Here is an 18,526-nt window from a genome sequence, read left to right on the forward strand (position 1 = left end):
TCCGAGGGTAGTTTAGCAATGGTCCAGGAGTGGCTCTGTGGTGGTCCGTGGGTGGCTCGACAGTGGTCTAATGATGACTCAGTGGTAGTTTAAAGGTGACTCAGTAGTGGTCCGAGGATAGCTTGCTTTTTTGGGATCAACAAAGCAAATGATATTCTTGTTACAACATACTTATATGATTTTTCTTCAAAATCAAGCAATATTTTCTATGGAAATAAGTCAAACAACTAAAAAGAAAGGAAAGAGAATTTTTGCAAAGATTTTCTCATTCTTTCTTGGTTGGGCGAAAACCTCCTCTATATGAATTTCTCATTTCTCACTCAACAATGGACTTTAATTGTGTAAAAAAAAACAATGGAACTTTACTTATTTATTTTTTGGGATCGATCTACGAATCAAATGATATTCTTGTTCCACTCTTTTTCTTTTCTTTCCTTTCCTTTCCTTTCCTTTTGTTTTTCTTCTCTGTTTTCTCTCATGGCCGAATGGCCCTTTATATAGGCTTAAAAAAGCTTTAGGCCATAATTAATTGACCTTGCCTGGCCATAATTATATGAGCTACGTAACTAGGTTACTATTTTATGCTACCGATTTGTTTGGTTTCATGAAACAGGTAAACTGGTGGGGTGACCTGAAATTGAATGGGACGTTTTACGTTTGGTTGTGCAATTTTTTTGTCTTTCTCTTTCTTTCTTTTTTTTCTTTTTTTTTTTTAAACTTTACTCAAAATTATAAATACCGAATTTTTTTTTTTTTTGATAAGATGAATTAAATTGAATATATTTAAAAAAAAGAATAAAAAACTTGTAAAAAAAAGAAGAAGAAATAAACGAATATCAAATTTGGTTTTTTTTTTTTTAACCTTTTTTTAATTTGTTTTATATTATATACATATATATATTTTTTAAAAGTTAGAGTTGGGTTGAAAATAAATTAAGTAGGAGCCAAACATAATTCGGAGAAAAAAAAGGGTTGAGTTGAGAAAGGTTCCAAACATCTCCGAAGTTTTTTTTGGTTTTTTGTAAACAAGGCTTATTGGGCCAAAAATGGAGATTTTGGGCACATTTCAATTCTCTTGGCCAATTCTCCACTTTCTATTGGTCCAAAAGTCAAGCTAAAATTTTAATGGGCCTAAATTCCAAAATTTAAGCCATCGTGTTTTTCAATAATATTTTATTCCTCAAAATAGGGCAAAATCTCTTATTTTGGCAAAAGGAGTGGTTACAAAGGAGTGTGCACGTACACCTGCGTTTTTTTAAAAATAGTTTTTTAATAATAATTTTTTATTGTAAGTAATTGATATTAAGAAAATACATTAATAAATTATGTCAATTTTTCTAACGGAGACCAATTTTTTTTTTTTTCCTTAATATTTGAGATTTAAAGACATGCAAATGGATCAATCACTACTTATATTTGATTTACTAGTAATTTTAAAAATTACGATAAAAGAAAGATAAGAGTCTTACAAATAACATCATTCATAACAAATTATTAGTCATTAACCAGAGAAACAAACTGTGAGAAAGACCGGAGAGATTAATCTAATCTAGAATATCATACATTTAAAACAAATTGACTTGAGATATATCACATTAAATAAGAGAACGATTGCGATTAATTAGGTTTACAAGATAATTGTAAGATGTGCGGAGGAAGAAGAAAGGCAAAGGAAAGATAGTGGAGATTAGGGACGGAGGGAGGAGGGCGCTGGCAGGGGCCATGCCCCCCCCAATTTCCTAAAAACAAAAAATTTAGTAGGTTTAATTTTTTTTTTCTAAAAAATTAAAAAATATAAGATAAAAATAAGAATTTAACTTATTTAACCCTTATTAAAAAAAAAATTTTGATCATTAATCACTGTCTATAAGAACGTCTGACTCAGTCTCCGGAGGATATACATAAAAGAAGAGACGTTGGGGCTTGAATTTTTGAGAAATGTGAATCTGATCTTGAGCTGTAAGTCAGAGACATTGGACATGCATGCTGTGAAGTATCGAGAAATGTGTAATCTAGTCTTGGGCAATGAGTTAGGCGTGCGTGAGAAGGCTGAGATGGACAACTGTGCGTGAGAGGCAGTTGGACAGATGGTTGAATTACAACTGACAATAGTAAAACGCACCGTTTGTGAAACTGATTGTAGTTTGTTAGTAGGTAAAAGGCACGTTTTGTATTAAGGCATGTAAAATTGGTATTCCGTTGGGCCTATATGTTAGGTGGTTAGCAGATCCATTGAGTATATTAGTCCACTCAATCATTGGACTAATATCGAATTTGTTAGGATATACATGTTTCAATTGTAAACTTTGGAGCTTCTTTAGTTGAGCTCAAATCAGCCATATTCCTATCTTTTAGTAGACAGTTTATACATTTTATCAATTTCATTCAATCCATAAATATCGAATTTGATAGAATATATATATTTCAATTGTAAACTTTGGAGCTTTTTTGGTTGAGCTCGAATCAGCCATATTCCTATCTTTCAGTAGACAATTCATACATTTCATCAATTTCATTCCATCCATACTCTGTTTTTATTACATTTTATTCATTCTATAATTCAAAAACAAGAAAGTTCATTACAATAATTGATCCCATACTTCACACTCCCAGGAAGACTACAAATTAACCAGAAATGACATAAAGAAACATATCAAATAAAACCATTTAAAACACGCTAACGATCGATAAATAAGTGCGAAGAATAAGTTTGTCCTTCCACTCATTAGTATCGAACCCAAAGAAGACTTCCTGGAAAGACGTAGTGGCACACAGGAGTTGTTCCTGGCTTGAGGCCGAGAACGCGAAACGCGATGTGGTCGGGTGCAAAGCCAGACGTGTCCATGTGGCAAATAAAAAAAGCTGTCACTCTTTCTCCATGCTCACCGCCACCCAGTGAAATCTCGAAAACCTTGGTGTCACCCAGATCATGGCAGTAAAAAACTGCATAAGGGTAAGGCAGATCATGACATGCCACCGTCATTGAAGTTGGCAACTCTTTAACTTCCAGAAAAGTGTAGTTCTGGAGAAGGGTGTTCGATTTTGTGAAGCTGGTTGTGCTTACAACTTTGAAAGGGGCTTGCGATCCAAAAATGGCACGCACAGAAAAAGCCATGAACTCTAAGGAGGTGGCACAAAACTTCACTTCTTTAATGGGTTTAGATTCACAATCTTCCAGTGCCCTCTTGATTGCTTTGGCTTGGGGAGAATGTTGAGAGATTGAGAAGAGTTGAAGGAGATTTGGGAATTCTTCAACTGAGAAAGGAATGGAATCAGCTTCTTCTCTAGGCAAGAAGTGAGGTAAAGAAGAGGGGACTCTGGTTGGGACTTGGATTGTAATTGTTTTCCCAACATGTAGGTCATTTATGGTGACGTATCCTAGTTTCGGATCCTCCATCAGCTGCTTCTTTTCTTCTTCACGGCTTCTTGATTGTTGCCATTCCTGTTCAGTACTCGTCTTCCTTGCTCCATAGCCACGGTCACACTGCATGCAACACTTACTGAATCAGTGAATGTGGAGAATAGAAGGAATAAACTATACAAAAACCGAAGCATGCATGAGAATATATACCGTCAAGAGCAAAATATTAGATAAGAGAATTAAAGAAACAAATTTGAGAGCCATCTTCCTTCTAATCCTGAAGGCCCTACTATATATATATATGGCTCCTACTTAGAGAAAATACAAGGGGCTTGTAAAATTACTAGAGGAAAAGATGGTGAGGACGCGGGTGAACCAGGATATTAATTATATTTTAAAATTGTATTTTTTGAAATAGCAAATTCAAACGGACTCTTAGTACTAGGGACCGCATGCTCGGAGTCCTTCTCTGGTCAAGATAGATCATGCTTTTCATCGCTCTCCCGGCCAACACTTCATCCACATGGGCGTGGTTTTGCTCTAGGTAGTCCTCTAATCGTACAAGGAAGCTGATTATTGCCCACACCTTCTCATGCTTAAGTTTTGAAGAATGCTAGAGCTTATTCTAGTATTTTTTTGGTGTCCATCTGAAAAGATATAAATATAATAAAAATAAATTAAAAAATTGCATCCATGTCATTCAGAAGGACATAACTAGATAAATTTTTTAATTACATTTCTATCATTGTAGATTGATGCCAGAAGAACACTAGAAGAAACTCTAGCATTTCTCTAAAGTTTTTCACATTCGGTCCGCACCCAAATGAAAAGTCTCGTGCTGACGACCCACTCATTCACTTGGCATTTAGTATGAGTAATTCTGAAAATTCCTCGTGTACCTATATGATATCACATGGTAGCCTCGAAAGTGTTGGTATTATTAGGTGATGACGTTTAATTAGTAATAGGTATGTTGGATCAACAGTATTGTCCCTTCAACTTGTATGATGAGATTCAGACATTCAGTAAAATGTACATGTTCTTAAGAGATTCTTATGAGTTCTAAGCTTTTTCCTTAGAGAAAGGGAATCGCCAACTAAATTTTTATTCTATCAAGACCAACAGACGTTACAATCTTACTCGATATGTACCCTCTTTACATACAATATTTCTTAGAATTTCTAAGATATTCTACGGAGTAAATTTCCTCAAATATCAAATATTGTTAATTTTAAAATTAAATGATGAATTTATAAACATTTAATTTAATTTTATCATATCAATATTTATAAATTCATCATTTATATATTTATACCCTAAAATTCTAAGAAATTGTGATCTTGTCACACATCCTCAGTGGACAAATGGCAAAAAAACAAAAAACTCACACTTTGGAGACTGGAGAGGCAGCCTTGGAATTATGTATTCTAATAAAGTCTAGACTCTTGTAGAAAAGCCTATGACATTAAACCTATTTGTTGTAAACGTATTTACAAAATAAAAAGATGCATGGCCGTTCAAAAGTTGGGAAACTTTATATCTTGTAGGAACAAAAGAATGTGGTTGACAAGCTATATGGATAACGACCTAAAAAAAGCGTTAGACATATTTGCTTTATCATTCTAAAAGTAATAGTCAATTTAAATTTTTTTAGAATTCATTACGAAGTTTAATTTTATTTTGTAATTAAACAATGTGGGACTTAACACTTATGACTATCTCTATAAACTATTCACTCTATATAGACAATAGACTATGACTCATCTATCTAATGTGAGATTGGAGTACTGTTACAATATGTACGACATATGTCCAACTCAATTGGGTGGTAAGGTTTTGTGGTCTTTCAATATAGTTCTTATCGTTCCGGACGTCGGCTAGGTATACTTCTTTTCTAGAATTCTTAAGGTTTTTAATTTTTTTTCCTTAGAGAAAGGGGATCTTGGACTAAAAGTTGGGAAACTTTATGTCTTGTAGGAAGAACTAAGAAGAGTGTGATTGACAAGTATATGTCCAACTCAAATGGGGCATGCATTGAACTGGAAAAGCAAAATTGTTGTTTTACTGAACCCAGTTGGATGAATGCCAAGCTGTACGTCATGCTTTGTCCATTTTAATATCTGAGTTTTTAATTTTATTTTCTAATTTAAGACTTGAGTTGTCATACATTTTCGGTGGACAAATGGCAACAAACAAAAAAACTCACATGCATGTGCGGAGAGGCGGGCCGTAACTTGAGAGCCCCACTCGTATGTACGTTAAACAACTTAAATTCATGAAAGGAAAGGAGAAGCCAACTAGACTAGTCCAAATTTGGGAAACTTTTAGGGCAATAGTAGCAATTATTTTATTTTATTTTTTATTTTTAAATTTAGAGAACATTATTAATTTTTTACTTCCTTATTCAAATACACTTCTTAGCACCAACAGCAGCTTCCTTAAATTTCATTTATTTGTATGTAAGTCATTGTTTGTCAACAACATAGTGTTTTAAAATGTTTGTGGGTATCATTCCTGGCAAACCCTCACTAGATTTCACTCGTTCTCTAGGAAGTCCTAGAGGTTTAAAAGGTTTGTTGCATATGCTAAATGCAATCGTTTCTCCCACGAAAGATCATTTTATGTTTTGTTTTGTTTTGCTAAGGGACTAGCAAAGTGTAAGTTTGGGGGTATTTGATGAGTGCCAAATATTGCATATGTAGACCCCTTAATCTGCATTTACTCAGCCTTTAGTTTTGTTATTTTCTGAATTTTTTATTAGTTTTGGTATTTTAGTATTTTACAGGTCATTGAGAGAAAATAATAGCTTTATGGTAAAAGAAAGCACACTTTGAGAAGACCTAGATGATGTGGTTATATTCAACCAAATCAAGGAAATGACTAAATCGGAATTTCTCTAATTGGAGTCAAAATCGGATTAGAATTCAAATTCTGCGCATGTTATATTATTTTGGCCATAATCTTCAGCTCAAATATCCGATTGAAGTGAATTAAGCGGCGTTGGAAAGCTAGCTCAATTTTCTACAAATCCTTGTGAAATAAGATTTTCCTAATTCGAACTTCTGATATGTCAAAATTGCCCCGCAATAAAAGACCGTAAATCTGGACGGATTTGGAGTCCTTTTCCTTCTTGGATTGTGTTTTGAGTTTCCTACTCAACTAGGAGACTAACCTCCGATTTTAATAGGAATTCTATGGCTTCTAGAATTTGTTTTCTCCCTATAAATAGACCTCTAAGCCTCACGAAAGGGGAGAAGCTAGAGACCAAAATATTCTTCTCTTTTTAGTTTAGTTTTTCTTTAGTTTAGGATTTATTTTTCATAGCCATGTATAGCTAATTTTTCAACTAAGGTTGAGGATGAAGCCTCACCATTGAAGAGCAACAATATTTTCATGTAAGTTTATACTATCAAATTTTATTTGGTTTAATTTTTTCAATATTTTACTTCTTTTCAATTTGTGGGATGATTCTTGAATATCTTTTGTGATTGAAGGATACATTTGATGATTTGAGATAATTTCACATAATTGATTGCTTCGGTTTTTATTTATCAAAACGTTGGATATTCATTGTGTTTCGTTCTACAGATACATTTGATGATTTGGTTTAAACCGGATATCTTTTGTGATTTGTGCAAAGAACGGATTCATTGAATGATTTAATGATTGTTTTAAGCATAGTAGAACATACATAAGAGTTATATGGTGAGAACTTCGGATGTGTATTGATGAACATGAGAATATGTTGCTATGATTTGGTGGGTGTGGATTCTAAAACCTTAGTACCTTTTCTTTTGTTTTATTTTACTTTATTTACTTTATGTTGTTTTTCTTTTTAAAAAAAACAAACGTTTTTTTTTCAAGAACTAGGTTAAGATTTAATTAATTTAGTCATAAATTTGTTTTCAAGAACACAGTTCCCTGTGGGATCGACCTCGCACTTGCAAAAACCCTTTATTGCAAACGATTCATGCACTTGCGAGTACAATTAAATTTTCACATCAAGTTTTTGGCGCCGTTGCCGGGGAGTTGTTTGAATTTTTGAAAATTGTTTTATTTCTAAATTGATTTTATCTTTCTACTAGTTATAATTAGGATCTTTTTTATTTGCAATTTGTTTTTGTTATTCCTATTTCTAAAAAAAAAAAAAATCTTTTCTTTGTTTTTATTTTCTTTTATTGTTATTTTAAAAAAAAAAAAAATTGTTGATGTTTTATGTAGGATATTTGCATGTTAAAAAGTGAAAACGAAGCATGGATTTTTCTTATGATAATTATAACAATTTTTCTGCACAACATGTTTCGCCTAGTGGTACGACACCTGCTCCTATCAACTACACTCACAATTTTTATCCACATAAACCATGTTCATATTGCTCCAATCCTTATCATAGTTCTAGTAATTGTCCATCCTGGGGACGAGACTCCAAATTTTCATATGATCAAATGAACACAAATTTCTCCAGTCCGGGATTTGAGTCAAATTCCAATGTTTAAAATTCGGACTGGAGCAACCATTCTGATTTTTCGTGGCAAACTCAAGCCATGGGAAATTGTGCTCCCCAATACCATGATCTGCACCATCCCGAGTATCAGCAGTTCGATTACCAATCTTCCAATCCTTTATCCTACAATTATCCGGAACCAACATTATCATTTGAAGACACAGTCAAAGCATACATTTAGACAAGCAACCGAGATATACAAGAGCTTCAGAAGGTCACCATGAGAAATAACCAGATTATGCAAGAGCTTAAACAGAGTAGGCAAGAGCTGAAGAATGCCACTATGAGCAATAACCAGGCTATGCAAGAGCTTAAGACCGCCTTTATAAGCGATAGCAATAATATACAGAATCTTGCCAAGATACAAGCACATATCGATTATCTGGTTGCTGAATTCAACAGAATGGAGGAAGAAGAGCTTCAAAGTCAGCTGATGGCTGAAGGGCATTACATGATTGATGAGGATGATGCTAGCCATTCTTGTCATGAGAATGTCCCTGACACCATCATACTCGAGAGTAATGAAATTGATAACAATGAGGAAGAAGGAAAATAGGAGCAAATTGAGCACAATGAGGAAGAAGGAAAAGAGGAGCAAATTGAGCACATAGAGGAATAAGGAAAAGAGGACCAAATTGGGCACAAAGAGGAGCAAATTGAACACAGAGACCAAATTGAGCACATGAAGCAAGCTGAACATAAAGCAAAAATTGAGCCCCCAACAGATACAAGTTTGTCCAATGACAAGGAAGTGAGTACTGAAGCTCATTCCTTCATCATTGTCCCTTTTGAGACACTTCAGGAATCCAAAGCTTTAATTCTTCAATGTCTCAAAGAGCCATCATATGCCAAGATTCTCAAGGATTTATGCAGACAAGTGCACAAATCTAGGAATCATCAGCCCAAGCAAATATTTCCAAGCAAGCAAGTTGGCTACCTACGATGGCGAAACATCCTCCTAGAGTGCTATCAAATTTTAAAGAAGAAAGGGTGGAAGAGATTGGTTAGACATCCACATGATCGAGGAAGGTATGGTAATTTTTTTTTTTTTTTCTGCATTTAATTTCTAAGTTCTTTTTACTTTTTCATTTAATTTATTGTTATTTTGTTTTTGTTTCTGACAATAATTAACCTTTTGATGTTTGTTTTTATGAGAAAATATTGCTGTTAATTTTGTTGACAGGTGTTTTGGTGTTTAAGTTTGGGGGACGCCCTGGCCTTTTTCATACCTTGATGTTTCCTTACTTCTGGTAATGTATTTCTATACTACACATTGAGGACAATGTGTAATTCAAGTTTGGGGGTATGGAAAAACACTCTGTCTATTTGTTTGTTTGTTTATTTGTGTTTTTGTTCATAAAAAAAAAAAAAAAAAAATTGTTTGTTTATTTGTCTTTTTCGTTTTAAAAAAAAAAAATTCAAAAAAAAAATAAAATAAAATTTGTGCTAGGTTGTTGTTTGAGCATGATTACATCGTAACTGTGGTTTTTATGTCATTGGTTTGTTTAACATGTTGAACACTGCATGTCATTAAAATCTGAATCTTTTGACTCATTTGTTGGATTAGAGAGACTTCTCTTGTTTGGACTATTTATCACAAGCACATTCGCATTGGTTCTGTGAGGTATGAGCTTTGAATTGAGGAATGTATGTCTTAAGATTTGTAGGATGATTTGTTTATGAAATCTTGGCTTAAATTCAAAAAAAAAAAAAAATGCAAGAAAAAAATAATCATAATAAAATCATCAGTTTGAGTTCTCATTGAGTAACCGGGCCTCTTGCCTCACTAAGCATTAAGTGTTCGCGTCAAAAGATGAGAAATTCAATTTGGTTGATTGTATGGTTAGTTTGGCTTCGTAACCTTTTTGACTTGAGTAATTAAGCTCATAGAGATGTTTCTACATCTAGTGCCCTAAAACCATCTGGTTTGGGAGTCACTGGCCCAACACTCATTACATGGGTCAACTAGAAAGCTTAAGGGAGTCAAGCATTGCACAACTTACGTAAAAAAAAAAAAAAAAAAAAAAAAACTGATTTTAAGCCTTGGTTGTTTCATCTTATGAAGATTCCTATGAATTTTGGGGTACACAAACTTTGAGAAAAATTGAAACCTCATGAGTCTATGTTAATCTCACTTTGCACACATTTGAATTTGAGTTGTCTCAATTTTCCAGCTATGTGTTGAATGATTTTTGATATCCGAATTATGTGAGTGTGATGTTCACTTTGTTAAGCCGTCTCATGATGTGTGAACCATGTGTTTGTATGTAAGTCATTATTTGTCAACAACATAGTGCATTAAAATGTTTGTGGGTATCATTCCTGACAAACCCTCACGAGACTTCACTCGTCCTCTAGGGAGTCCTGGAGGTTTAAAAGGCTTGTTGCATATGCTAAATGCAATCGTTTCTCCCACGAAAGAGGATTTAAGTTTCAAGCTTTCATTTTATGTTTTGTTTTGTTTTGCTAAGGGACTAGCAAAGTGTAAGTTTGGGGGTATTTGATGAGTGCCAAATATTGCATATATAAACCTCTTAATTTGCATTTACTAAGCCTTTAGTTTTGTTATTTTCTAATATTTTTTGTTAGTTTTGATATTTTAGTATTTTACAGGTCATTGAGAGAAAATAATAGCTTTATGATGAAAGAAAGCACACTTTGAGAAGATCTAGATGATGTGGTTATATTCAACCAAATCAAGGAAATGACTAAATCGAAATTTCTCTAATTGGAGTCAAAATCGGATTAGAATTCAAATTCTGCGCATGTCATAGTATTTTGGCCATAACCTTCAGCTCAAATATCCGATTGAAGTTAATTAAGCGACGTTGGAAAGCTAGCTCAATTTTCTACAAATCCTTGTGAAATAGGATTTTCCTAATTCGAACTTCTAGTATGTCAAAATTGCCCCGCAATAAAAGACCGTAAATCTGCACGGATTTGGGGTCCTTTTCCTTCTTGGATTGTGTTTTGAGTTTCCTACTCAACTAGGAGACTAACCTCCGATTTTAATAGGAATTCTAGGGCTTCTAGGATTTGTTTTCTCCCTATAAATAGACCTCTAAGCCTCATGAAAGGGGAGAAGCTAGAGACCAAAATATTCTTCTCTTTTTAGTTTAGTTTTTCTTTAGTTTAGAATTTATTTTTCATAGCCATGTGTAGCTAATTTTTCAACAAGGTTGAGGATGAAGCCTCACCATTGAAGAGCAACAATATTTTCATGTAAGTTTATACTATCAAATTTTATTTGGTTTAATTTTTTCAATGTTTTACTTCTTTTTAATTTGTGGGATGATTCTTGGACATCTTTTGTGATTGAAGGATACATTTGATGATTTGAGATAATTTCACATAATTGATTGCTTCGGTTTTTATTTATCAAAACGTTGGATATTCATTGTGTTTCGTTCTGCGGATACATTTGATGATTTGGTTTAAACCGGATATCTTTTGTGATTTGTGCAAAGAATGGATTCATTGAATGATTTAATGATTTTTTTAAGTATAGTAGAACATACATAAGAGTTGTATAGTGAGAACTTCGGATGTGTATTGATGAATATGAGAATATGTTGCTATGATTTGGTGGGTGTGGATTCCAAAACCTTAGTACATTTTCTTTTGTTTTTATTTTACTTTTTTTACTTTATGTTGTTTTTCTTTTTATAAAAAATCAAACGTTTTTTTGGAACTAGGTTAAGATTTAATTAATTTAGTCATAAATTTGTTTTCAAGAACACAATTCCCTGTGGGATCGACTCGCACTTGCAAAACCCTTTATTGCAAACGATTCGCGCACTTGCGAGTACAATTAAAATTCACATCAAGTTTTTTTGCATTTCTGCCATAAAACACATCTTCGAAAACCTCCGGACAACCTTCTCTTCATGAGTTACCGGGTAGCCGCCACAAGAGGAGACGCCACTGTGCACAGTGGCGTGGTCGCCACACGAGGAGAGGCCGCACCCTGCGGCCTCTCCTCGTCACTGCACCAGGTGGCCTGCAAGTTGCAATAGCAGCAACCTTATTTAGGTCGCTACTGTCCTAGAAGACGGCGGCCCATAGGGGTCGCCAAGCGGTGGCCTCTTTTGGCTGCCGCATAAAGTTCTGGCTAAGGAAGGTGGCCGGCCATGGTGAAGGAAGGAAGGAGAAGAGTCAAAAGACTAAAAAAGAAAAAAACGATGCAGATGCAAAGGTGTTTCCTGGTCAGTTTTCGAGTTAACGGGTTAGGTTTGTTCCAATTCGGGTAGGGTTTCAAAGTGGGCTGAAGGTATTTAGGGTCACTAAGTGGGCTGACCTGAATGGGCCAGACCAATAAAAAAAGAAAAAGAAAAAAAAAAGGCTCATTTAAGTGGGTTGACCCGGTTTGGGCCAACCCTATACAGCAACCCAAATGATTGACCCAATTTTATTTTGAATGTCGGGCCCAACCCAATTAAATGAGTTGACCTGGTTGGATCAGCCCAATATAGCAGCCCATTACAATAGCCTTTAAATAAAATAAAAGGTTGGGCTTATATGAGGTTAACTTGGGACCTTCATGTCCATAAAAATGCCAAGTTTCAAACCATTCAGCTATGCTTAGTTTTATGTTTTCTTATTAAGATTTTATTCTCTTTATTATTTACAGTGATATGTATTAAAATTATTGTTTCTTTAATACATGATTTTATATATATATATATATATATATATATATATATATATATATATATATATATCATTTATATATATAAATTGCTTGGTGCTTAGGCCTAAGAATAATTAACAATATCATATATGCTGGCGTGTTTACAGTAATATCCAAGAATGCAATGTCTAGAAAAGTTCTGGTTAGGAAAGTCTTGGGATTTAAGTGTGTTATTGTGATCCCCCTCACTTTCTTGGGAACTCACCTGGTTGTACCTTGGAGAATGCTGTTTACCCCATTTCAGTATTGATTTGTTTTATTCCTATGACTATTTATGAGCATTTATAAAGTTGTTAGATGTTAATGAAGTCGCAATTATTATGATAATTTTGGGAGAGCTAAAGCATCCTAATTTTGAATGATAATTGTATCAAGATTACACACACGTAATTATCATAATAATTTTGGGAGAGCCACAGCATTCCATTTTTTTTTTATTGATAATTAAATCAGGATTACACGTATGAACATCGTAAAGAATTTTATTAGATGTTCATGAATTGCAGTGTAATTATTATGATTTTGGGAGAGCCACAGCATCCTAATTTTATAATAATTACATAAAGTTCGTACACATTTGAACTTCATATAAAAAAATTAACATCATGTTGTAATTAATTCATAAATTTAATTGCTTATCCCCACTGAGACGTTTTTATTTTTATGACTTAATTAGAATAAGATAACAAATTTAGCATTAAAAGTAAAGTTTCTCTTAGGCCCATAGGTACGGAGAATTTTATTTATTAATATTTAAATTTATTAGTCTTATTAATAAATGGTAAATTTCATGCATGATGCAACCTATGCCCACAGGTAGGTTGAAATTTACTATTTACTATTAAATTGGCATTGGTTAATTTAAAATAAAGTTACTTTATAGCATTAAAGTATTTTTTTTTTGTTTATTGTTTTGGTTATTGCAGTTATGCCTATCATTCTACTTTTAGTAGTTGTATGTTCCAATACTTAATGCTAGTAATTTTGATTAAAAAAAAAAAAGAAGCTTTAAAGTAAAACCTTTTACAGTCTCAAAAGTGTTTGTAATCCCATTATGGGAATGAATGATATGATAAGTTAGTTTAAGTCCCTAAATGTTGAGATTTTTTAAGTCATTCTTGGTATATTTTATTTTGAATTTTCCCTTCTGATTATGGTATTTTATCTTGTGGCACACATAAGGATAATTGGTTAGTTAAAGGAACTTCTGACCATGTGTGTTCAAGAAGATGAGAGAATCTATAAAGTCTTCACATAATTACTCATGTTAAGGAAAATACCAATTGTTGGTACAGTTTCCGGTATGGTGACGTGTCGCCTGGTGATTTGTTACTGGATTCTGATCAACCACTCCAATCCTGCAAAAATAACAAACAACTCGTCGGGGGTGCCGACTACGCCCACTCTGATGCCTAAGTCAGTTCAAATCAATTTTCTGAAGAATATCTCAATCTCAAGAACTCAGAGAATGCGTGATCTCATACCTGGTGCAGTGGTCTTTATTTATAGGCTAGGCTTGTGGTCTTACCAGACTTGCTATCTTACTAGAATTCTTGACGCCTAGTTGGATTAGGAGTTTAAATCCTAGCTTAGTTGAATCTTATCTTCAGAGAATTTGAATGAGATTGTAGAATCCGCAGTTTGATTGCACTTGTATCTCTTTAAATTTGATTTCAGATAAATAACTACCTTATCCCATTAATCATGGAATTGCAGTTTTTTCCCTGATCTTATGGAATTCTATCCTTATCGTATTCTGAGACATCCGCGGCAAACTTTCAACCAAACTCCGAGGTGATGATATCCGAGATATGTTCGCTCCGCCTTGGAGATCTCGGGATATCGCCGCACCGTAACAGGGTTGTGAAAGGCCGAGACGTTATTATTCCGAGACGTTACTATACCGACTTGATGTCACCTCCGAGGTGCTATTACTCCGAGACCCAAATACCCGAGATATGTTCGCTCCATTCGGACTAGGAGATCTCGGGATGTTCCATATACCGTAACCTGGAATGTTAAGACCGAGACGTTATTATGCCTCCGAGATGTATTTACACCGAGACGTCGTTATACTTCCGAGATGTATTTACACCTAGACAATCTTTTCTTTGCTGGTCGGAATAAATGTCCGAGGCATAACTCCGAGATGTTTCTGAATCCACGTGTCTCTAGGGTTAATTTTATCCCTAACACCAATAAAGGCAATCATGCCCAACATTTAAAGCATAAGAATAAGGTGCCAAGAAACTTGTGTTTTGGCAATCAAGATACTTATTTTTCCTACAATAAATAAAACATAAGGGCATATAAAGAAAAATTGCATGAAGTAAGAGAAATGACTTGAAATGAAGAAAATCTTATATATCTAGTGTGTAGTAAATCTCCTTTATTGACTCCTTTAAATATGTTGTGGATTGATTCTGGTTAACAATTCACGTTGTCAATACAATACAGAGTTTTCTTAAAATAAATAACACGTGTTTACATTTGAAGGTTATTGGGATTTATAGATTAATTTTAAAAATTAAATTATTTTTTGACCTCAATAATGTTTTAAATATTCCAGAATTTTCAAGAAAATTTTAATTTCTATTTTAGCTTGTTAAATAAAATTTCAATTTTTAACTTGAAATTTTTATTTAGGGTGGAATATTAGTTGATGGTTTATTTAAAATTAACCTATATCCTAACTTTTGAAACAAAATTATTTCTGCATATTGATGTTGACACAAAGTGGAGTCTTTGTGAATTTAAAAATGCTCTTGTTATGGCTTTGGAGATTGGAATATATCTCCATACAGAAAATAAAAGTCAGTAAATAATTTACTGACTTTGGTACTTGTGTGGACTGCATAAGGAAAAGCATACCAACAAGACCACTAAAGGTGCCAAAGAGAGCCTTTTGAAATTCTTGAGATCATGTACATTGAAAGGTGTTGACCTTTTTTTATACACATTGCCTAAATGGTCAGAGATATTTTTATCTCTTTTAGTGATGACCTTATAAGGTTTATGTATTCTCTGTCTTCTAAATGATAAGTCTGAGGTATTGAATGATTTCAATACTTATAAGGAAGAAGAAGAGAAACAACATAAAGATCATAAAATCTGATATAGGCAAAGAGTATTATGGTAGGTACACACAAAATGGAAATGATTAGTAATACTAATCTTCTATTACCTTAATAGAGTAAAGCTTTGAAGACTGTTGTGTATAGGTTGAACGAGATCCTATTTAAGGTTGTCCTGAAGACACCTTTTATAGATAGAAGCCAAGTTTAAATTATTTACACAGATGGTGTTGCCTTGCTAAAGAGAGTATTTACAATCTTCACCTGAGGAAATTAAATTCAAGGACAACCAGCGGATCTTTTATAATATATAAAGTAAACTCTAAGGGGTTTTTATGTTTTATTATCCGTTATATAATCCTAAAGTTGTTGCTTGTAAAACCTAGTGGGAGTGTTTATCCTCAAAGGTTTTACTCAGAGGAAACACGAGAGTTGACTGAAGCTCCTTCATATGAAGGATGTTTGATTGTACTTATGGAAAATCAAATTGATCACCCTGAGCTACAATCAATTTTAGAATTGTCAACTCATGAAGAATAGATTCAGTTTGAATTTATTTAAACTTTGCAAAATGCAGAAGAAGTAGAATTAAGAAAATCCTATGGAATAAGGAAATCAGCAATCCCTAGTGGTTAAGTTGTATATCTCGAGCTGATTTTGATGTTGGACCTAAGGATAATCCAAATTGTTTTTTACAAGCCATGAGTGGAGATAATTCCACGTTATGATACAATAGCTTATTTTGATATAGAGCTACATCAAATGGATGTGAAAACAATTTTCTCGAATTGAGATTTTAAAGATGAGGTTTATATGAGACAACCTAAAGGTTTTATAAATAACTGTCAGAATACTTGCAAATCAAAGAATTCTATTTATGGGCTAGCTATAACAGATCTCTCATTGGTGATGTACTTTTTATAAGGTTATTGCTTCATTGTTTATTGAAAACATTGTTAATTAGTATATATTATACCTTAAGGTTAGTGGGAGTACAATAATCTTTCTAGTCCTATATGTAGATATTATTTTGCAAGTGGTGATTCAGGTTTGCTACATGAAGTTTCTTTCACAAAACTTTGAAATGAAAGATTTGGGTGAAACCTCTTATGTCTTTTGACATAGAGATTCACAGAGACATAAAGAACATTAAATTGTCTCAAAAATCCTACATTGAATAAGTTTTGGGAAGATTTAGAATGAAGAATTTTGCACCTTAAGTAGCAACTAAGAGGGACACATTTAATTCATATTAAATGTTCCAAAATGTATTGGAACAAAGGGCAGATGAAATGTCTTTTGTAAGCATCTGCATTATGCAACCTAATACAAGCATAGACTAGCACTAGACTATAACCTTTGGAATGACAGTAAGATTACTGGGTCAATAAAGTGCTGCAAACAAGAAACCAAGAATTACAACTTAACCTAAAGATACACTTACCATTTGGTGGTGGTTGGTTATTCGGGTTTTGAATTTTGCTGATTGTGTAGATAGTAGAAAGTCTACTTTATGGTATATATTTTCTTATAGAAGGATATATCCTAGAGATGCAGAAAGCAGACTATAATTGCTACGTCTACCAAGAAAGTTAAAATTATTACATGCTATGAATTTACTATACAGGTATGATGGATGAGACATTTTATTAAAAGACTCAAGATTGTCGATTTACAGTTAGACCATAAAGATATTTTACGATAATTCTACTGTAATATTCTTTTATTAGTAGAAGCAGAAATAAATATATCGACATCAATTATCTCAGTACGAGAGAACATTAAAGAGACATAAAATGTCTATTGAGCATATAAGTATTGAATTAATGATTGCGGATTCCATGAGTAAAAGTTTACCGGTAAAGAAATTATAAAGTCATGCAGAGTATATGAAATTCATTAATTTATTTTTGCTTAGTTTTCTCTATTTAGTCTATAGACATGAAGTTTTTTTTTTTTTTTTTGACATGTCCACACAAGAGGGAGGAGAGGGGGATTCGAACTAGTGACCTTCGCTTCATGAGGCGTGGTCCCTAACCGATTGAGCTACCCCTTGGGGACAATAGACATGAAGTTATTGCTAATAAAGTTTGTGCACATTTGTTATATTATCCATGTAGATAAAATTAAAGTTGGACCCGAATAACTTATAGGAATTTATTCATAAAGTATGATTGCCCATATAGTACTCATTTAGGGAATATTTTATATGTAATACATGGAAGGGACGACTTATTATATAAAGTTTTACCTCCATGATTCATGTGTAGTATTTTTTGTGTGAGTGGGAGGATTTCATGAATGATTGAAATAAATAAAGTAATTGTCATATTGAAGAACCGAACATCATAAGGAATTATGTGTCAAAATGGCCAAGTGGGAGAATATAAGAAATTACCTACTGAAAAGCTGTTTAATTAAGTGTTTGGTAACTGCATGTCTGAAGTGCTTTGTTACAGTTGTTTGGTAACAAAAAAAAAAAAAAAAAAAAAAAAAAAAAAAAAAAAAAAGCTTTTAGAAGCTGTAAAAAACATGTGAAGTTTTTTATTTAATCATTTTATAAGAAGAAATGTTTGTTATACAACTTTTGATATAATTTTTGTACAACTCTAATAACTGTTTTTCAAACTAATCATTTGATCTATTTTCTTATATGTGGGTCTTACATATCTAATGAGTCCTACTCAAAGTGATTATATTTATCCGTTGTCTCCCATTTCAATTGAAATAAAATATGCTCCCAATTTTAATTGAAATAGAATATATATATATATATATATATATATATAGCAGATGTGGTGGCTAGTGCCCTTTTTAAGACGTCTTACTAGTGATCCAATGACGACATACAGGAGAGGATAACACAGAATTTATCCAGTGATCTTGTCGCTACTCAG

The 18,526-nt window shown here is 33.3% G+C and overlaps 1 protein-coding gene across 1 annotated transcript in view; it reads right to left on the reverse strand.

Moving 5' to 3' along the window:
* Positions 1 to 2,681: 2,681 nt before the first annotated feature.
* The window catches only part of LOC133860840 (BURP domain protein USPL1-like), a 36,832-nt gene continuing 20,987 nt past the window's right edge, over positions 2,682 to 18,526 (reverse strand). Inside the window, exons 2-3 of the mRNA XM_062296469.1 lie at positions 3,572 to 3,630; positions 2,682 to 3,484 (exon numbers count right to left, since the gene is read on the reverse strand). Of these exons, the coding sequence (XP_062152453.1) occupies positions 2,726 to 3,484; positions 3,572 to 3,625 (813 nt within the window). The 5' untranslated portion in view covers positions 3,626 to 3,630 and the 3' untranslated portion in view covers positions 2,682 to 2,725. The remainder of the gene's footprint in view (positions 3,485 to 3,571; positions 3,631 to 18,526) is intronic.

The sequence above is a fragment of the Alnus glutinosa genome, chromosome 2, assembly GCF_958979055.1.
Source record: "Alnus glutinosa chromosome 2, dhAlnGlut1.1, whole genome shotgun sequence".
Taxonomy (NCBI): domain Eukaryota; kingdom Viridiplantae; phylum Streptophyta; class Magnoliopsida; order Fagales; family Betulaceae; genus Alnus; species Alnus glutinosa.